This window comes from Amia ocellicauda, chromosome 5 (assembly GCF_036373705.1).
Source record: "Amia ocellicauda isolate fAmiCal2 chromosome 5, fAmiCal2.hap1, whole genome shotgun sequence".
NCBI lineage: Eukaryota > Metazoa > Chordata > Actinopteri > Amiiformes > Amiidae > Amia > Amia ocellicauda.
In genome coordinates this window covers 16,866,720-16,888,889 of record NC_089854.1, presented here as the reverse complement: position 1 = coordinate 16,888,889, position 22,170 = coordinate 16,866,720, and the positions used below count along the sequence as shown (strand labels likewise).

Here is a 22,170-nt window from a genome sequence, read left to right as displayed (position 1 = left end):
TTTTGAGTCCTAAGGTCAAGTCAGAGTTTGTGGGGACTGGGGATATTTAACAGACATAAGGTAAAAGTTTATGTACAGCTGTGTAATGGTTCTTTTTTTCACGCTTTGAATGATTTACCCAAACATGTTATGGGATTCGGTCACAGATCACGTAACCTGTGGGCTGAGCCCTGAGGAGTCAAAGTGCCTATCCTTGTTCTGTCTGTTTGTACGTCTGTGTACATTTTGTGTGTGTTTGTGTGTGTATGTGTGTGTGTCTCTGTGGATGGGGCTCCCCAGACAAGCCATAAGCCTGGAAACATTAATTTCTTCCCATGATGAGGAAATCAAATCAACACTCCGCCAGTAGTCTGCTTTCCTGCTTTTCATGGCAATGCCTTAATTGTGTTTACTGAGGGGTCTGTTGGCCTGCAGTAATGTTTTGAGAATTCGTCATTATTAATGTCAGAATTATAATTATTATATCTGGGCAGGGATTATCTTGAAAGCCAAAAAGAGTCTCTCCACAAGACACGAACCCCTGTTCTAGGCTTTGTTTCCATGCTAATAAAATGTTTTGCCTTTGGGTTAAGTCACACATACAAGCTAGTCTAGGTCCAAGTCATGATGCATTATTTTGTATCCCTTGCAGAGGAGATTGGATGATATTGCACCTGGAAAGAGAATCTCAGCCATTCATTGTACACGTGTCTCTCTTTCTGTTTTTCAGGCAATCCAGTGGGACAGTGATAAAAAACAGGTAGGCCTCCTTCAGAAAATCCTTAGTTGTTCCCCATCTGACATTAACCCCCCCCCAAAAAAAAATTAAAAAAAAAGAATGCCCTAGTAAAGTGCGGTATGTTCAGCCCAGCTGGCAGGCTTGTCAGGCAGTTTGGCTTGTTATTGGGGGCTGTTGTTTGGCCAACAGTGGGCCACACGTTGCTTGGTAGGAGGCTGCCAAGCTCTCGCAGGAAATCACAATCCGCTTTCCTTTATTGTAACCTGGCAACGGCAGGAAAGGGCTCTGGCTTAGCGTCAGTATTGCTGCTGCAGGAACAGGAACTAGTGAGGTCCGGAGCAGCACTTCACACGGGGGGCCTGAGATGCCAGAGTTCCCATAGAACAATGTAGCGGTCCCTAACAGAGAGTGGCCACGTGTAACACATCAGCCCCCTTACTTCAAACTGCATGCTTAATACTACTTTAAGGACTGTAACAATTTTGAAAAGACTCTATGAAATGTAACCCTTTCAATATGTTATAACAAATTGTTAAAATATAGGATCCATGCTGTGCTCTTCCCCCACAGTTTAATCTCTAACTAACAGAGATCCCCCTTTCTGTGTGTGTGTATGTGTTTGCTGGGTAACCATAAGCCACTCTGAGTTGTAACCCTGTCTTGTGCTCTTGTGCCCCTGTGCTGCCAGCCTGGGCGAGGAGTTCTACCGCGAGGCCATCGAGCACTGCCGCAGCTACAATGCCCGGCTGTGCGCTGAGCGCTCCATGCGGCTGCCATTCTTGGACTCCCAGACCGGCGTCGCCCAGAGCAACTGCTACATCTGGATGGAGAAGACCCACCGAGGGCCAGGTGAGTGCCTCCCTCCTTCACCCTTTCTTCACACCTGTGTCCCAGATGTCCCGTGACCCCGCAACTGGCAGCATGTGTTTTAACATCATTGTCGAGAATTGTCCCCAGGTGTATGTATGTATGTTGTATATATGTATGTGTGGGCTTGTGTAAGAGTCACTGTGCTGATGCTGTGTCTTCGGTTGGCACAGGGTTGGCACCAGGGCAGATCTACACCTACCCAGCCCGCTGCTGGCGCAAGAAGAGACGGCTAAACATCTTGGAGGACCCGCGGCTCAGACCCTGTGAGTTTAAGATCGGTGAGTGACCCGCGGAATTCCACACGGTACTGAGCTCGACACTCCCGGACCAGGTGGAGTCTATCTGTGTGAACCAGAGAGCAAATGCTGAAAAGCTGAGGGATGAGTGGCACACAGTGTAAGTCGCAGAGCTTACTGTGTGGAGAAGCCTGTTACAGTGCCATGGGTGGGGTGGGGGGGGGGGCAGTTCTGACAGGTCGTTACTTTTACAGCAGTTTAGAGACCAGCCCTGTGGCATTGAAGCAGCTTAAAGACCAGCAGGGTTTTCATGCCTCTCTCTTGATACCCTTTTAGACTGCGAGGCATCTTTGAAAAAGGAGGGTGGGGTGCCGGAGGGGCCCGTCCTGGAGTCACTGCTCAGCGCTGAGACTCTGGACAAGAAAGTGGAGACCAAGGATGAGGAGACCATGAGCGAGTGCCAGGTCAGTGTACACAGCTACACAATCGGCACTAATAAAGTCTGCACGAGCACGGTAACATGGCACTGACAGAGCAGCCTCTTCAGAAAGGCTATGAGAAATATCGTATCAACAACAAGACACACTGCATGAGCACAGACACGCTGGGAGAGACGCTCATTATTGACACACAGTGAGCGAGGAGACTCGATTGGGGAAACACTTTAACCTACTGTGAGAATTACTGGGTTAATTTAGACACACTTCATTGAGAGACAGAGGGAGAGACTGTGCAGTAACCCATGCAGACACTTCATTATCACAGACGGAGACAATGGCAATTAACAGGAAAAAAACGACTACACAATGAGAGAGAGAGAGAGAGACTGTGAGTGTTCCAGTCAGTGAGTGAGTGCCAGTGTGGACCGTCCGCCGTGTTTCTCACTGAGACGACGCAGGTGAGAGTAGAACTGACACCGAGCTGAGTGCTACAGACACCTCTGTATGGCAACGTTCTCGAGTGTAGTTCCCCAGACAGATGCACTTAGCACATTTTCCAAATCCCTCTTAGATAATTACCCAGCCAGAACACAATCGTGTGTAGAAGTGACAGGGGACACAAACGTGTAAGTGGACAGGTCAGTATGAACATTCTCAGCTTTCTCTGCGCTGTACCAATTAGTCCTTTAATGCTGAAACAGGGGAGAGATCTGTGGCAAATCCAGCCTTGTCAATATTGTGTTGAAAACAACAACACGCATACAAAAAATCTTTTCAGCTCCCGTGCGAAATAATTTCAGCGCTGTTTATTTTATAAGGTCACACATGGGGGGGGGAAGGGGTGTAACAGAAGTGGAAATCCCACATCCAGCTGTGCCTTGGAAAAAAATTTAACTGCAGGCGATGTGAAGGAAATATTTGTCACAGCTTCCCACCTTCCCTCCCTCCCTCCCCTGCTCACACACCCCTCCCCCTCTCCCCCACTCTTCTCCATTACTTCACAGTGGCTGCTAGACAGGCCACCTGCAGACAGCAACACAGACCCCCTCCAGGCATTCCCAACAGTACAGCAGACACTTACTACTGAATAGGGGATCTTACACAACGCTGCAATGAACCATCGCCTGACTGAGTTTATTTACATTTTAATTTTATTCCTTAATCATTTTGAATGTAAGAACACTGATTGTTTTTTAACCCCCACCAATACCTTGATTTTGTTTTTGTTTTTTGTTGTTGTTCCTTTTAAGGTCACAATGAGATATCTGTCATCAGGTTAGTTTTGTTTTGGTGTGCAATCTCCAGAACAGACTCCATTGTTCAAAGCTCCAGTTGCCAACTAGAGCACAGATCCAAAGCTCCTGCTGGTTGCCTGCCAGTTGTACAGGCCCCTGGGCAGTAACAGTGTTGTCTGCTGTACAGCCAGCTAAGGTCCCACCTCCCCCTCCCTCTTGTCAAGTGTACTTATCCCAGCAACCCATAGTCAAGTGACACGCACCACTGGGGACAAGTAGCAAAGTGTGCCTTTGAACCTGAGAGCAGCAATTGGCACCTACATGCTTGCTGTTCTTTTGCTGATGGGTCTGTAGTCAAGGCTGTGCGGTTTTACACATGGCATCGGGGTTGGGCTGCACACTAATGACCTCATGTTAAGTTCTGGGCAGCAGCAGCAACATCGAGTGCTGTCGGTGTGCATCTCCTCCAGGTTGTAGTCTCTGGATTTTTTAAGGCTCTCTCTCAGCTCTCTTTACTCCTTCTGCCCCCACGACTGCCACACCCAAAGCGAGAACTGAAGAAAACCAAGGTGCTAAGAACAGGGGCTTGAACAGTCGGTGCCTGCTTCCCATACTGGGCAGGAGGGTAGAAAAGCAAGTTAGGCCTCTCTCTGATGAACTGGTGTTCTCTGGGCTCTTCGCAGAAGCTGCTGGTGGGAGACTTTCCCCACGAGCTGGAGGTGGAGGAGCTGGAAGATGATGTGCCCAAACGCAAGAACCGCACCAAGGGCCGGGTAAGAGTGGCCACCCTGCTGCCCCACGTGCCCTAGGGAAGTGAATCAGAGGGGCACCCCAGGCACAGCTTCATCTATGAGGCTGGGGGTACTGCACTGATTCACTTCCCCATTTAACTGACTCCTCCCCTCTTTCTTCTGCCCTACTCAGTACAGAGAAGCTAATGCAGCAACGATTGTGATAGTAACTGCGAAGTAATGCCCTAATCTTTCTTAAATGAAAGGATTGGGCAAGGGAATATAATAGGAGTAACGAATACAGAGTCTGTTGTCTGGAACTTACTCCATTCGGGGTGGCATGCCCTCTTTTCTAAGATCCACAGGGTCTGCCCAAGTTCTGCTTTGCGATCATGTAGCTCTTTAGACCAACATGATTCCTTTAGAGATAGGAGAGAACTGAACGTCATTCAGCCCTGAGGTGACAGTTTAGCTGTAAGGGGGAAAAGCTGGGTAGATGCCAGATTTTGAAAGCCTGAACTGGAATGCATGTCCCAAACATTACTGTGTAACAGTCAACGTCAATAAAGACCAAACCAGATCCATATGGTATTCAAATATAATGCCAATATATTTTGACAGGGATTGGAGCTGAAGGGATAACTGACGGCACTTAACAAATAGAGATGGAGACAAGTCATTAGAAATGCCAAAATTCAAATCCCCATTGACTTTAATCAGAAAATAACCTGAGACTGACTCCTTAGGTGAAGAGGGGTGGCAGGATGGATGTGATATTAGTCAGGCACCAATTTTGATTACAGCATCATTCAGGGGCAAGGTATGGATCTGTGCTGCTGTGGGCAAAGTCAATGGGGAAGTCGATTTGCATTGTTTTGTTTTGAAAGGTGTTTGATCTAGGTGTGTAAATTCGCTGGGATTGGGGTTCTGCAGTGGGTGGGGCTGCTTCCTGTCCTCATCTGTGTGTGTGTATGTGTGTGTTTGCTTCTTGTCCTCAGGCCTATGGAATTGGAGGAATGAGGAAGAGACAGGAGCCAGCCTCCCTGGAGGACAGGGACAAGCCCTATGTGTGCGACAGTAAGTGCCAGTGTTCTCTGTATTGACGTTGTATAAAACCACAGATGAGAGACCGTTAGCTACACACCGTGCTCTCTGTCTGTACTGTTTATTCACGGACAAAATACTTGCCAGATGTTGCACACAAACTATATGGCACAAGTGTTGGGACCAGCCTGCACCAGTAACAGTTTTTGAAAATGATATTACATGAATAGATATCTCATTATACTCCTCTGGGTGGTGCTGTGTAACAGGGGTCTTTTTCATTTTAGTGTTTTCCAACCTTTTCAAACCTGCGTCACACCTACTTAAACAAAAAAAGCCTGTAATGGAAGATGTATCGAACTTGGCAGGTGACTAGGAAGCATTTTGAAGCCAATTGATAAGGGGCATACCTGGCTTCACACAATGTACACTGCATAGACCCATTAATGCTGTGTGTGTCTTTTATAGATGTTGAGTACAGTAGGTTCTAATTGATAAGTTGTAGCTCAGATTGTTAAGTCTGGGCACGACCTGCATTGCACTGCTTTACTGTATGCTCAGTTGAGGAGCTTGGCTAGTTACCTGCCAAGAGCATGAGCATAGAAATGTGGTTGTCCCCTCTGTCTTTCTTCCTCTTCTCTACTGTTGTTGGGTCTTTCTCTCTCGTATGTGTCTGCTTTCTGCTTGTCCCATCTGAAATCTGTCTCTCCCTGTCTGTGGGGGTCTCTCTAACTCCTGTTCGCATCTCTGTCACTCTTTTTCTCTCTGCCCGTGTGGTGACTCTCTGAATCCTATTTATATTCCTCCTCTCTCTCTCTCTGTCAATTCCTGTGTCCTGTGTCTGTCTTTCTTAACTTGTGTGTGTCCTTTTGGTTCCTCCGAGTCTCTCTAACCCCTGTCTTTCTGTGTCTGTGTGCAGTCTGTGGGAAGCGCTATAAGAACCGGCCTGGCCTGAGTTACCACTACACCCACACGCACCTGGCTGACGAGGAGGGTGAAGAAGACTCGGAGCGCCACACGCTGCCCTTCCAGCGCAAGAACAACCACAAGCGTGAGTTCCTGGACACACATGCACACAGTACTGTAAACACACACTGCACATTACAAGTACTGTACCTAGAGTATAGTGTATGAGGTAACCCCCCACCCCAAGTATTTTAGATAATACTTTTAGATACCCCATATTTCTATATAACACCAGTTTTATATAAAGTCCAGAAGGAATGCGTTCACTGTTGCAAGTCTCATTTTACTCAATGTAAGCCGTTACATACACGCACCGTTTAGGTACAGAACACACACACACACACACCTCTGTGTTCAACTATGTTCCAAATGTTTCCATCGCTGTAGCTCGTTGTTTCCCAAATGTGTCGCACCTATTTAACATTAAATGTTGGGCCGCACACCAATCCCTCCTGCCTGCCCAACCATTTATTAAAATACGTAAATACATACTTTCAGAGAGCTGAGCTTCTCCTGTTGTACAGAGTAATGTAATTCTAGTAGGATGTATTTATTTAATTGATCTTTCTCATGTGTGTTTATTCTAAAAACAAATTATGGGCAGGTAACCTAACAATGTAATTCAGTGGTGTATAGAAGGTCTCTTCAGTCGACACTGAAAGGCGGTACCACAGTCCAGAATGCTGATTCTGAATAATATTTAGAGGTTAGGCTGATAGTTATATCCATATGAAAATTTCCAGGTTTTCCCAGAGTATTTAGGTCTGTATTAACCTTAGGTTTTTCTACGGACAGATCTGAATGGAATTTAGATTTGTATGGGCCTAGCTTTAAATTTTGTTGTTGGCCAGGTTTGGGCTTCAAATAGCTGGGAGATCTTAAAATGTCGGGTAAGGCAATGATGTAATGCAATGGTGTATAGGGTCTCCTGTCAATGCGTAGTGCAGTACCACACTTCTGCGTTAGGATTTTAAATATATATTTAATTGTTTGGCTATTGTGATTTTTGTGATTCCTCTTAACATTTTCTAGGGCAGCAATTTATATTGGTCAAATATAGATCATAGAACTATAAGAAATAGGATGGAATTACATGTAACATTAACAATTCCTTCGAGTACCAGACTGTGCAGTACAAATAACAAAACAACAAGGTAGAAAAATCTAAATCTGAAATTACAATATAAAATTATACAATGAATACAACACAATCTGAAAAATAACTAATAAACAAGTACTTAGGTTGTTTAAAAGACACATTGACAAATAGATATTTAGCTGAGATTAAGGAGTTGGAAGCAAAGTCAGGAGCTCAGATTTTTTTAAAGCACGGCCTCTAAAGGAACGCTTCTGTTTGCGCTGCTAATTTGCCTCCCTGCATCCGTTCAGCTCGTTAACACAGACGACACCGAAACTCTGCTGATCATACATGTAAACCTGCAGCTGCAGCTGACAATGTTGTACATGCATTCATCTTTAAGATTTTGTTCCTTTTTAAGCAGTTGTTTTTTCATGTGTATGGTCAGTCTGTATTTGCTGGGACATCATGCCCTGGATGGACTCTTTATTCATTTTTGCAAGTGAATATAGTGGTGGGGCTTTACAGTCAGACTGCCTTGCTTCTCTTTCACTTGTTCCAGTATGTAAAGGGTGCCACAAAATTCAATCTTCCTGGTGGAATGAGAACAGAGCCTCAGAATAAGGAAAAAAAAAAAAAAAAGCAATATCCCACCCAGTTAATGTTCTGATCACCAAAGCACAGACAGCCTGACTGAAAATGCAATAGAGGCAGTTGAATATATTTTATACTGCAAATAAAAAATAAAAAATATAGAAGAAAAAAACAAAATGCACACCTATACATAATTCATAAGTTATTAAAAAGCAAGACTGACAGCTGGATGTAAAAAGCTAGCTCCTCTTTCCTTGCGTCTAGACAGACTTTCTCTGCATCTCCGATTGCAGACACAGAATTTCAGAAGAGCTTGATAGAATTCTAATGCATTTTTCTAACTCCCTCATTCTGTCCTTCTCTTTTTTTCCCAATGTGTTTGGTAAATGACGCAGATTATTCTGCCCGAAGATGAGTTTTCTGGAGGACGGCTTTGTATTAGATTTTTTTTCTTATTATTATTAATTAATGTATTTATTTTTTTCTGGAATAGCTAGTGGTGGTGAAAAACGAGCAGCTTATTAAAATTCATTGCGGTTTTTTTTTTGTTGGTGGTGGTGGTGGTGCTAGGGGGAGGGGGGGTGTCTCTGTGTGTGGGATTGGGGAGCTGAGGCGGATGCTTTTTTGCTTTTGAGGTCAGCAATGTGATCCGCACACATACATTTATGAAAATGGGTTTCTCTGCAATCGCTTGCAGAAACGGCTGGGCTGCTGTAGTGGCATTGTCATTCCCAACACTCCTGCCCTTCCATGAAAACAATAAAATAGTTTAATCTAATTTGGTACAAAACCAATACGGATATAAACCAGGGTTGTGGTCTTTGAAGATGGCAAACTTGATTGTGACTAATTATTTCCTGAAGCTGACAGATTTATTAAGACACCTAAAAGGCTCCCAGATTGTGGCTCTCAGAAACTACATGAGTGCACCCATCATATGAACATATAAACATGTAGCCACTGCGATAGCTCTCCAGCCCTGATACTGGAGAGAGAGAGAAAGAGAGAGAGAATCGCCGTTTTAGTTTTTTCTTTCATTCCACTGGAGCTATCGGTTCCATAACTGAAACACAATTATTGTCTTAATTAGTCTAGATTGACATGGATGTTTATCTAGTGACTAAAGATGACCACCAAAGCTGAAAGATTATGGCTCCCCAGGACCATGGTTGGTGTAGAACGACTGGACCCAGCAGAATGTAAGACTGAGCAGCGCTGTCAGCTAGGTTTCTCTCGTGCTGTTCCTGGGATCAGAGGCCGTGCCATGCCTGACTCATCCCGCTCGCCCCGGCCTTCAAGGAGCCCCGGCACGAGGCACTGAGGGGCGGGGGAAGTTTCCTGACATTAAAAGCACAGGGCTTCATCGGGCTAATGAGCATGCTTGTCCACACACGCACACGGGCTGTCGACCTGGCTGGCAGATTCTTTTCAAGAGCTGTTCGGGGCGAGCGTGTAAAAGGATTTGAGCTGAAATGACAACGGAGAATCGCCCAGTGAGAGGGGCAGCGAGGGGGCAGCGCAAATTCCCAGAAAACGCCAGGTGATATATACTAGCTTCATCTCCTCTGAGCCTTTTCACACTGGCCTGTTTGTTTCTCCTGGTGTTTCCCTGCTAAAGAGTTCATTTCCATTTCCCAAAACTAGGCCTCTCCCTCAGACATGCTGAAGATACGGCTACTACACTACCGCTGGTGCTGCTGCTGCTGCTCGGCAACAAAGCAGGATCTCTGTTGCTTAGCAATGGCGTTGTCATGACGACAAGCCATCTTGATCCTAAAGAATATGTTGTTGTGTACATTGAGTGGGGTTGGGAAAGGGAAGGGGAGGGGAGATGGTGGAAGTGGGGGGGGTGTTCATTAAAGGCAAGAGAGAGAGAGAGCCAGAGAGTTAAAAATCCTCAATTTGATTTACCATTTCAATTACCCAGACAGGGAGAGAGCCAGATGAGTGATATCCTTGCCTGGGCTGTTTGATATTCTGTATTAAAAAAAAAAAAGCGAAAAAAAAAAAAGCCCAGCTAGGATCAGCTTCAGAAAGTAATTTTGCCGTCTCTGGATTTCAGCCCTCCTCCACCCCCACTCTGAGCAGTATAATAACACACTGCTTTGCCAAAACCCCGACACAAAACTCACACTAATAATATTGCCTTTTTAATGGGCTCTTCAGGGTGTCAGTGTGCATTCTATATAATGTTTTCATAGGACAAAGGAAATGCATGCTTTCTTTAAAGCTAAATCAGAATTACTAATAAATAATTGATTTGGAGCTGATGCAGGGTCCAGCAAATATGGCTTACAATTATTTTATTTTTGGGATGGAGAAGAAAATCTGAATTAAATAATTCTGTTTGATGCAAGCCAGACAAGATGCCCCCTATAAAAATGCTTTGAGCTGTAATAATAATAATTTTGCTGTAGTGGTTGCAGCACTAATAAAATAATAATCCTGTTTTATTATATTGAAACACAACCAGGCCTCTGATTAATTATTTCTGCTTTGCTCTGTCAGTTCCTCAAATAATAATAACACAAAAGAATCTGAACAGACACTGTATAACCAAACACATAGTTCAACAAATGAATAAAGCCATAACAGGAGGGTTGCATGTACATTTTATAAGGGCACATAGTGAGACTGTACAGATTTCCAAGCGTGCAATAGCCTCGCTTACATTTCATTGTTGTGGACTGGGATTCCTGCAGCTTCCTGTCTGCCAGTCCTTATCTCTGTATTCGTTTGTGTGTGACGGAGACTGCCCGTGCTTTGCGGTGCATCTGTGTGTGTCCTAACGTGTGCTTGTCTGTGTACTTCCCTTTCTGTGTGTGTGTGTGTGTGTGTCTGTGTGTATGTGTGCGGACCAAGGCTGTAATATTCATAGCAGGAGTCAGGGCTGTGTACTATACATCTGTCAAGTTAAGAGGATGGGGTGGAAGGAGGAGGGGGGGTGGCAGTCAGCCTGCAAAAGTTATTATGCAAAGCTCTCCCCACTATAAATCTTCCTGGTTTGCGGCTTTCTCTGCTCATTAAACTGGAAGGTGACAGAACTGCCGAGTGGATATTTTCACACTCTGCTGCCCTGACAGACTGCCAGACGCTTTCTCATTTACTTCCGTTTTTTTTTTATTATTATGATTATTTATTTATTTATTTGTTTTCCTGATATTTATTTATTTTCCATTGCAGTATGTGCTACGCTTTATCTCAGTGGATGTGAGAGGCAATAACAGAGCCCCTTAGATGTTAATAAATGTCAAAGTTCAGGCACTGCTTTGTAACAGCGTCATTCATTGTCGGCTGGCAGAACATGCAAGAGGAGGCAGTCTGGCCTAGAATCTCATAACGGCATTCCAGGACCCTCAGTGAATCCGCAATCACTGCATGGCAATGGGATTTTGGTCCACACACCCACCATTCTGTGTATAAAGCAACTCCTCCTGTTCTCATTCCAGAAACTGCCTGAATTAACTTCCCATTTGTCTTCCCATTTCCTATTAATTTCTTGTGATTGTTTGGCTTTGATTGGTTCCTTTCCTGATGTGGTAAAACCATTTCGATTTTTCGTTTTCAAGGCCACTTTCCCAAGAAATTTCAATGAAGATTCCATTTTGTTGGCACAGGCTTCTTTTCACTGGCTAAATGCCTGTGGCTGGGAGCGCCCTACGTAGTGTTAGATTGGCATTGGGTGGGTTTGGCATGGGAATGACCATGTCATGGCAAAGCATGTCCCAGGCCCTTATAGAACCACACTGCCAGTCAACTCGAGCCAAACTGCCCATGTTCCAAATCTCATTACCAAGAGAATTGCCAGCTACCTTGATCGCTCAGTCTTAGAGGAGTCTGTGTAACCTTCTGACTAACATCCCCACCAATCAGAATAGAAATTGTCAAGATGAATTGTGTCTATATTTGTTTAAAGCATTTATTTGTGTGAAGTTGAATCTCAAACCTGCGTCAGGGGTACAATCGAGTCGGTTTCCCTCTTCTTCTCTCCTCTCTCTCTCTCTCTCTCTCTTTTCTCTCTCTCCCTCTCCCTCTCTTTCTTTTTTCTTTCTTTCTGTTAAGAGAGAGTTGGGTGGGTGGTGTGTGTTCTGCAAACGTGCTTTCTTGGAATTCCCTGTAGACCCAGAAGGAGAAAAAAGCAGTGATGTGTGGAATCCAGGCTGTACATATATTCTCAGTAATTGGAGAGGTGGGAAGAGGAGGGGGGTGGGGGTAAAGAGAGGGATATAGAGGGAAAGTGGGGGGGTAGAACCTGAATACCCTAGGGATCTCTTTCCCTCTCCCTCTTCCTCTCCCTCACTCTCTCAGGTTCGTGGTCCAGTTCCACTAGCAGAGGCCTATAGTTCTGTTTTAGTCTTAGTTTCAAACATTGAAACAAGCCAATGGCATGGCAGCGTGGAAACACTGAGCCACTTCTCCACCTCATTTCCTCACTTGTAGTCACCCCACGAATCAGTCAGTTTCTCCCCTTTGCTGGGCCATAGAGCTCGGATAGGAAATAACCATCAGAGGTAGGCAACAAGTCTTTTCATCTCCAGTTTGATAATGACCCTAACAGATGATAAAACACCATGTGGACACTGCTTCCCTGGGGTCCCTCAAGAGACGTATTTTTTATGATTCTGAAGGATTCAATAAGGTACCAATTGCAAAGCTGGCAGAATGCCCCTCTCTTGTTTTCAGTCTTTATACATTATCCACTTATTTTAAACCCACTCCCAAACTCTGCAGTGTCTGTGTTGAAGTAGCATTTACTCCCAATCCAAATATATACACCTATTGTGTACTGCAAAGCTTCTCACCCCCCCACATCTACTCTTGTGTGCAGTGGAGCTGCGAGCAGTAAAATCCTATTCGTATTGTTGAGAGTCTGATTAAAAAGAAAAAAAAAAGTGTCTGTGTGCAATCTGAAGTAGTGCCTTATCCCCACAGGGATCACAACGCACAGCAAGTGCAGAAATAAGACTAAATTAAAAAACACGAATCGAGGGAATCATTTCTAAGAGGCCGCTCTGTTAACTAGTCTTCATGGTGTGCTGCATTATGACACGGAGTACTGCACAGAAAGAAAATAGAAAAGAATTACGGTGGTTATTATTATTATTATTATTATTATTATTATTATTATTATTATTATTTGTATTATTATGATCATCTGTAGTTTGGCAAGTCTGTAAAACCCCTTAGAGAATGTGCAAGACTAAATGTGTCAATTGAGCTAGAGCTGAGAGATGAGCATCTTGTTCCTATTCACCGCACACAAGCACAGATGTACTTAAACACATGGAGAACATGTGCGGAACAAGTGACATAGGTAGCACAGCAAATCATATGGGTCAGTACAGACCTTCTACCTGGAGGGAGACCAATCAGAAGTGGTGGATTCTGGTTGTGTGGAGTCCAGGGGGACTGGTTGGTTGGGCTCGAGACAGCTGGGGAGACCTTTGGTCTGCAGTGCAGGAGGGGATGTCTACATCTGCCCTGGCCTGAACCGCTGACCTTGACCGGTGTGTTTTGTGTCTGTCTGTCTGCTGGGTCAGTGAGATGGGGGGCACGGGGACGCAAAGGCAAACTTGGCTTGAATAACAATCAGCACTTCCAAATTGGAGTTCTTCTAGAGGGAAGACGAACACACATCACTAGAGAGAGGGGATGCAGTTTCAAGGTCACGCTGCAGTGCTATCTGTGATCTTAATTTGTTTGTCTGTGTTTTCTCTTCCCTGTGTGTGTGTGTGACATGAATGTGTTCTACACCCCTGTGCTCTCCAGATTTGTATACGTTTACAGTCCTTTTTGTAATTATCACGTATGTATTTTTATTTACAAGTGCCAACAGGATTGTGGCATTGAGACCTGGTAGTACATTGGCACAGCTATTATGTGCAGGCGGGAATAAAATAAAAATAAAACTATTCTGGTGCTCATATAACGATAAAGCCTTGAATCTGGCCTGCATGCTATGCATTCCAATACACCGTGTGATACTGGTATGGAAGAGGTCTACAAAATCTCATCTGCTTTGGTGATGTAACTAAACTGTGCAGGCAAGCACAGTGTTCAAGATCACCTTGCAGAGTGTTTATTCATTCTCTCACTGTAGATGCACTCTGAGGCCTATTTCATGCTGGGTGGATTTCTTGATGGTGGGGTGGGGTGCGGTCAATTGAGGACTCTTGATTCCCACCTGTCCCTTTAATTTGGGAACCCTCTGAGGCAGTGTGGGTGCTTAGACTGCTCTCTCAAGCAGCAGACCGGCAGCATATGCAAAAATGATTTAAACTTTTTTTATATGCACTGCTCTCCTCAGGCAGGCTCACAGTAAACAGCCCTGGGATTCTTCGTCCTTTTAGAAGACCTTTAAATTGGAGTGGGGGGTGGGTGGCTTCTGCAAAAATGTGAATAACATTTATTGTCCAGCTGATTTAGCATGGCTGTCAGGAATTCGACGCTGATTTGACAGAGGATGATCAGTTTGTATGTGGTATTGTTATTGCTCCTCTTCTCTAAATCTATCTTTAAAACTTGATAAATCCATACAGTATCATTTGTGCAGTGTTTCAAAGGAGGTGGCGTGGAGGGAAAGGCTGTATCTTCCGATCTAGATTGGCTACCATCTTGCATAGTTTAAAGCTGTGCCATGGTGAATTAAGCATAGATAGGATAGTCATGTGCATAGATTTCTCGCCAGGCATTGACAACCAGACCCATACAGAAATGCATTCCACACCCCTCTCCCAACCCCCAACCAGACACAGGCCGCAATCTAGTGAACGAGCTGGGCATTACGGAGTGACATCAGAGCAGGCCCAAACCACCATAAATTATAGACCAGTGCTCGATTAGCAAATGCGAGGACTGCACAAACTCATGTGTTCATTCTGTGTGTAGTCACTGTGTATCTGTGTCTGTGTCTCCATCTGTCAGTGTGTGTCTGAGTGTGCAAGCGAGCTTAGCAACAGAAAAAGCAAGCAGTGACAACCTAGGATGCACTGTTTGCATTTTTCTCGCTATTAAAATCTCTTGCAGGGTGTGTATGAAGGTCTTCTGTGTCTACTGTGCGTGGCTCTGCTCTTCCTTCAGTTCAGATCACAGTGCACGGTTCCCACGATCACAATGTAGCAGCTTCAAAAAGACGCACTTTCAAAGTGCATCAGAGACGCACCGATTAAACTGGAACTCGACGATGAATAAAACATAGATAAGAGCAGCGATGGTTGTTAACAGTATATTAACTCCTGCTTAAGAGGCATGTGGCGACTAGAGTCTGTGATCTAACATAGAGCCACAACAACTATGTCATTGACCCTGAAACACTGCTAGGTAGTATAAAGCTTTTAATGTCATCTTACAGCACCACCTTTGGTCCCTGTATTTAAATGTACCCACATACACGTGCTAAATGGCATAACTCTGAGCCGTAACTCTTAAGCACACATGCTTGTATCCCAACTCGCACTGCGTCTGAAGCCAGCTGTCTGTGTGAAGAGACAGACTTCTAAGACATGTCCCAGAAGGACCAAGCCAAGGCTGGTAGATTCATCTGCTTAAAGGAGTTGGTGTAGTTACCTCAAGGCAGTCGAGGGATTTTGTGTTTTATAAAGGGGGGTTGATGGTTGGGTTTTTGTGGGTCAAAACAAACACACACACAGCACAGGGTAAACTCATCCAGCAGGGATTTTCTTTGTCTGCGATCTAGTTGCAATTGGCTTCAGATCTCTCTCATTCTACCTCCCTTTGACCTCTCTCTTCCATCACTCTCTCTCTGTACCTTTGCAGTGTCTACTGGGAAGATTTTCCAAACTTCCTCCGATCCCCCAATTCACTGCTCACCTGTGTCAACAGATTTGTTACTCAAAATCTTTTTTGCGTACCAGTCATATAATTGTACCAGTCATATAATCTCTAGCCCTGGAGAGACGCATTTGTGTTTTACGAGCAGATATAAATGGAAGATTGCTCTAGAAGAAACAGTGTTAATAATAATAATAATAATCAATTATTAGCAGATGCCTTTATCTTGGGCAACTTTTCAACTAATGCAATGTACTAGATCTACACAACATTGCTAGTGTAACAAGATGCATTTACATTACAGTGAGTGACATTGAGGTCAAAGAGTAAATCTAATATATGTCATGTAGATAATATGCATAAGATATAAAATACGTCCCATATATTTCGAGAGAGAGAGTGAGAGAGAAGCACTTCTGTGGAGCCTTGATTGTTCAACACTGCCCCCGATTCATTCTGTTTCAGCTAAGAAAGCCCCTGATGGATCGGTCATTCCTAATGGGTATTGCGATTTCTGTTTGGGTGGCTCAAAGAAGACAGGCTGCCCAGAAGATCTAATTTCCTGTGCTGACTGTGGGCGATCAGGTAAGGGGCACCCTCCCATTACGCTGCACACCTCATCTCCACTCTCCCAGTCCCTCGCTCAGACACTGCAACTCCATTTACTCTCCTCACCTATCCCTAGACACACTGCTGCTCTCACAGGCCTTTAAAGTCCATCTGGCCGGTTGGGAGGCCTAAGGGCTTGGGGCCAAGGCTGCTGGACCATGCCTCTCCACTCTGGGGACATCTCTGCGGAGATTATGACCGTGATTTTGTCCAAATGCTGTCAAAATTCCTGGATTGGCCAAAACACTACCCGGTTAATTGTTCCGAATTAAATATTTCCAAGTCTTTATAGATTAATTTGAGGGTGACCTTTACAAGTGGTAGAATAACTAAGTAGTCTCCAGCAGCAGGCGCTGGAGACCCCTGAACAGAGGGCTGTATACACTATGTGGACTATGTAGCAGCTAACAAACTCGTGAGGGGGGGATCTACGTAGGCACGAAAAACTACAAGGAAAGATTTGGTCCCTCTTTGTGTACATCGATATGCTGTGCTTGAAAAACGGTCAACCTGATCCACGTATCAGTAAAACTCACCCATGATGACGGGGAACTGCAAAACTGTAAAAGCTGGTGGACACTGATGGATTGCAGTGCAGAAAGCCTGTGGATTTTACACTGCCTGGGCTGCTGTTGACCTCTGACCTCTATCTCAGGTCACCCCTCCTGCCTGCAGTTCACGGTGAACATGACTGCGGCCGTACGGACCTACCGTTGGCAGTGCATCGAGTGCAAGTCCTGCAGCCTGTGTGGCACCTCCGAGAACGACGTGAGTACAAAAAGGACATAATAGTAACAATAATAATAATATGAATACATCCTTTTTAACCCTTGTGTGACACGTAACATATAGAGGGCAACTAAATTGGGATATTTTTTGCCCAACCTGTCACGTCTGCAACCAGTATGTCACACTGCGACTCCTGAGGGTTAATGGTATTTAAACACCCCCTTTTCCCACAAATTCAAGTTTAGTCAAGAGAGACTGCTGTGAAGAGTCAACACCACAGCTTTCTGGGACAATATAAAGAACTGAGAACTGCACTGTCCAGGGTTTTCTTCCATTTTCTTTATTGAAAATGATTTCCTGTGCACCTGTTAGTAGGTTGATCAGGCGTATTGTAAGTTTTTGTCCTTGATTTTAGAAAGGACAGTATAAAAAACAATTCCAGAAGAAATAGAAATATGATAAGGTTCATTATTTGGACTACACATAAATATACAGTACTTTTACGTGGATAAGACCAGTTGTTCATTGTTCCCATCCAAATACAGAACAGTTCCCTTCTGAAAAGTTGATTTTAGCCATTTCTGTGGGGAATTAAGAAATCTGTTTAAATAAAAATAAATAGCCTTCCTCTACAACACAGGTTAGTTTTAGTAGGTATTTGTATGTCTTTGGCACACACTTGTTGTGTAACCTTGTTCGACCACAACTTTTAAGCCAGTGCTAAATTATCATGGAATACCAGAATTCTAACTGGAGCCACAGTAAATATGCCAGGGAGAGTCTAGACATGGTCAATTGTCATTATTTTGAACTTATTTCAGTAGTGCTTTTTAAATGACAGGGCCTCCCTCTCCCTTTTCCTCTCTCTCTCTTTCCCTCCCTCTCCTCTCCCACCCACTCTCTTCCTCTCTCCCTCCCACTCATTCTCCCCCTCTCTCTCTCTCTCTCTCTCTCTCTCCCACTTGCCCTTGCTCTGTATCTCTCTCTCTCTGCAGGATCAGTTGCTGTTCTGCGATGACTGTGACAGAGGATACCACATGTACTGCCTGAGTCCCCCTATGGCAGAGCCCCCAGAAGGTAGATGTTTGAACGAGAGTTGAAATCTGAAACTAACCCACAGTTGTAGTTGCAGCCCCTTTTGTTTCAAGCAGTTTCATTCAGTGATGTTAAATATACTCAGCAAAAAAAGAAACGTCCTCTCACTTTCAACTGCTTTTATTTTCAGCAAACTTAACATGTAAATATTTGTATCAACATAAAAAGATTCAACAACGAAGACATAAACTGAACAAGTTTCACAGACATGTGACTAACAGAAATTGAATAATGTGTCCCTGAACAAAGAGGGGGTCAAAATCAAAAGTAACAGTCAGTATCTGGTGTGGCCACCAGCTGCATTAAGTACTGCAGTGCATCTCCTCCTCATGGACTGCACCAGATTTGCCAGTTCTTACTATGAGATGTTACCCCACTCTTCCATCAAGGCACTTGCAAGTTCCTGGACATTTCTGGTAGGAATGGCCCTAGCCCTCACCCTCCGATACAATAGGTCCCAGACTTGCTCAATGGGATTGAGATCCGGGCTCTTCGCTGGCCGTGGCAGAACACTGACATTCCTGTCTTGCAGGAAATCACGTCCAGTGAAGATGGGTTTGTGCCCATAGGCGACGTTGTTGCTGGTGATGTCTGGTAAGGAGCTGCCTTACAACAGGCCTACAAGCCCTCAGTCCAGCCTCTCTCAGCCTATTGCGGACAGTCTGGATTGTGCGTTCCTGGGGTAACTCGGGCAGCTGTTGTTGCCATCCTGTACCTGTCCCGCAGGTGTGATATTCGGATGTACCGATCCTGTGCAGGTGTTGTTACACGTGGTCTGCCACAGCTGTCCTTCCTGTCTCCCTGTAGCGCTGTCTTAGGCGGCTCACAGTACGGACATTGCAATTTATTGCCCTGGCCACATCTGCAGTCCTCATGCCTCCTTGCAGCATGCCTAAGGCACGTTCACACAGAGGAGCAGGGACCCTGGGCAACTTTCTTTTGGTGTTTTTCAGAGTCAGTAGAAAGGTCTCTTTAGTGTCCTATGTTTTTATAACTGTGACTTTAATTGCCTACCGTCTGTAAGATGTTAGTGTCTTAACGACTGTTTCACAGGTGCATGTTCATTAATTGTTTATGGTTCATTGAACAAGCATGGAAAACATTGTTTAAACCCTTTAAAATAAAGATCTGTAAAGTTATTTGGATTTTTACAAAATTATCTTTAAAATACACTATACTGAAAAAGGGACATTTATTTTTTTGCTGAGTATATATTACAGATTGTTTATTAAGCTACACTTACTTATCACTGATGTCTTTTCAGTAGTTGGTTGAATTAAGACAAGGGGTGTAAACCTGGGACTGCTATCCGGTTGATGCTGTACAAGTTGCTTTTTAGGCTCTGTTTTGTTTCACGTTTGGCTGACAGTAAGTTCGCTTGATATCACAGCGGGATGTAGTGTTTATACCAGTGGCAAGACAGAGATTGTGTTTTGTTTTTTTAATGAGCTGTGCTGGTGTCTGTAAGCTGCCTTGGTTACCATTGCAGGGAGCTGGAGCTGCCACCTGTGTCTGAGACAGCTGAAAGAGAAGGCATCGGCATACATCACCCTGACCTAAGCTCCGCCCTCCTGCCAGGCCCCTCTCCCCACTCCATCCCACCCTGTCCCTTGTCTGTCAGTCAAAGAAGAAGCTCCAAATCTCCAGGTTTTACACCAGACACAAACACACACACACGCACACACACACACACACCCTGACATAGCTTGTGCCCCAGTGTTAGCACTCCACACCCACAATACCATGACGAATCAGTGGCCGCAAACTTCCAAAAGCACCTTACGTGACCTGTTATATCTGCTGTGTGCTCAGCGAAAGGTCCAAAGATTTCAGTGTTTGTTGGTTTCACTGATTCTGTGTTGGTTTTAATTAATTTTTATTTCAAAAAAAGCAGGCACAGTACAGCCCTGGGTCGTGCGTCTTGATGCATTGCTACACCCGTTGTCTGTAGAGAAGGGAAAATACCATAAGAGCAAATCACATTTTAGAGGAAATTTCATCTGCACTGAGGCAGCACAAGCGAAGGGAGGTCTATCTGTCCGTCTGTCTGTGTGTCTGTCTGTCTGTCTACCAGCAGAACAGTTTTCAGCACAGCCATCTACCCGTGAACTGGCCAGCCCCTCAAAAGGAACAGCGGCGATCCCAGCAACTCTGCATTTCTGTCAAAAAAGCAGATTCAGCAGAAGGCAATGGAGGCTCTATCTATCAACAGCCACATGCAAAAACAGACAACTGGATCTCTGCACTTTGGTAGAAAGGCGTTTGCACTGAGATAAACTGTACGACCACAGTGATGCAATAAGGGGGCAACAAAATCTATTTCTTCTTTTATTTTTCCTCCCCGCTTTGAAGCATGATGCTAACCAGTGGATTCTCCCAAACCAAAGTGTCTCAAAACCCTTGTGTAGGTGAGGTGACCTACTGGTTTCTTGAAAGCAAGTGAGGCAATCGTGTGTCATTTGAAACACTGGGGCAAAAGCTTTGCAGGTGTGTGTTGGGAACAAAAAAATAATGCATATAAGATAGGGCCCTATTTATGAATTAGAGATTTACTTGTGACTGTAGGGCCATTGGCAGTATAGGCACAACTCACACAGCCTTCTGTGCTTATTAGCAGTGTACCTTGTCTTTGAGAAAAGCAGTGCTGATGGTAATTTGGGGTGAAAGGAGGCTCAGACTGTCCGTGCACATCTCAAAGAACCTCCTTATTATCCTTTTTTATATCTCATTCCTGTACTGCCCACCACTGCTTAATATATGCTACTGAGAGACCACCTGGACTAATAGCTGGGCATTCAATGGAAAAGACTTTTAAAACGCTACCATACGGTCTATACCAATGAGGGGTAGCAGACAGGCTCCCATTAGACCACAGTGCATACATAACAGTAGCGGGTCATCAGACAGCAGTGTGTGTTCTCAACCTCCCCTTTGCAAAAGGCTCTGGGGAGTTTTCTGTCATTGCGTACAATTGCTTCACAGCTTTTCCTTTCTGACTAACTGGGTTCATGTCCTTCTTCCTGATACAGATTATCTCTGTTAAGAAATGCCTTGAAAAGGGGAATGCTGCACAGGACAGACTAGCACCCCAGGAGTTTGGATAAGCTAATCTGACCAGTGACTTGGGGTGCGTTTGTAAGGACTCTGAGAACTTGAGCAGTCATTGCGTAGTTTCACTTTGACACACATTGAACCATGTCGCCATCTGTTGTAGCATGGAGCAAAACGTGCATGGAACAATTTGTACTGGACACTCCAAATTGAGGAGGAAATCAACTGGGAGTGGGGGGGGGGGGGATTTATGAAACAAAAAACATAAAAAGGTGTGATTTCTTATGAAGATGTGTGTGAGTGTATATACAGTGTGGGCTATTTTTCTCAGCAAGTCTGGCTTGTGGCTTTGTCATATAGTAGGAACAATGCCCCCCCTCCCCAATTTAATAAGCTCTGTCATCAGTTTGACTGTGTGTATATTAAGCAAAGTTTGAATTACCAGTGCAGTATTGGGACTGTTTTTTTGTGTTTTTTTTATTGGCGAGATATGGAATGTCAGCCAGTTCTGTTACATGTAATATAATGTACTGTACCAAAGCCAAAGTTTCATTCAGAAACAGTCATATTTCGATTTCACCACTAAAGCGAGGGTCTGCGCTGTCTCACTGTCCCCGATAGTAATTCAGTTCACTCACGGGAATTAAAGGAGAAGTGTCTAACCATCTTTCTTTACAAAGTTGCTGTATATGGTAGCCCTGTGGTTTTTGTTCAGTGATCCACTGTTGCTTTTTCTGCTGAAGTTTCAAGTGTCTATGCTGACCAGTAATTCTGTGTGTGTTGGGGAGGGGGGGACAGCTTCTGAAAAAGACCTCAAAGGAAGTGTGCAGGGGGAAAACGATTAGCAGTGCACCCTGGCGAAAAGCCCATGAACAGAAGCAATGCAAGGGTAATGCTGACCCTTTAATGTTTCCGCTCTGATGTGTTCAGAACATCCGTTGGCTTCCTTATTCCTGGCCACGCCTTGTTTCCATTCTTTGAGT

At 44.5% G+C, this 22,170-nt stretch overlaps 1 protein-coding gene across 1 annotated transcript; it reads left to right on the top strand.

The window, feature by feature from the left end:
• The first annotated feature begins 406 nt into the window (after nucleotides 1–406).
• dpf1 (double PHD fingers 1) lies at nucleotides 407–21,966 on the top strand. The gene is made up of 11 exons (XM_066704018.1): nucleotides 407–739; nucleotides 1,407–1,567; nucleotides 1,759–1,866; nucleotides 2,161–2,288; nucleotides 4,183–4,272; nucleotides 5,229–5,307; nucleotides 6,194–6,325; nucleotides 16,169–16,288; nucleotides 16,968–17,080; nucleotides 18,037–18,118; nucleotides 19,626–21,966. Exons 1-11 carry the CDS (start codon nucleotides 552–554, stop codon nucleotides 19,694–19,696), a joined length of 1,272 nt encoding a protein of 423 aa, XP_066560115.1. The 5' UTR covers nucleotides 407–551; the 3' UTR covers nucleotides 19,697–21,966.
• The last annotated feature ends 204 nt before the right edge of the window (nucleotides 21,967–22,170 follow it).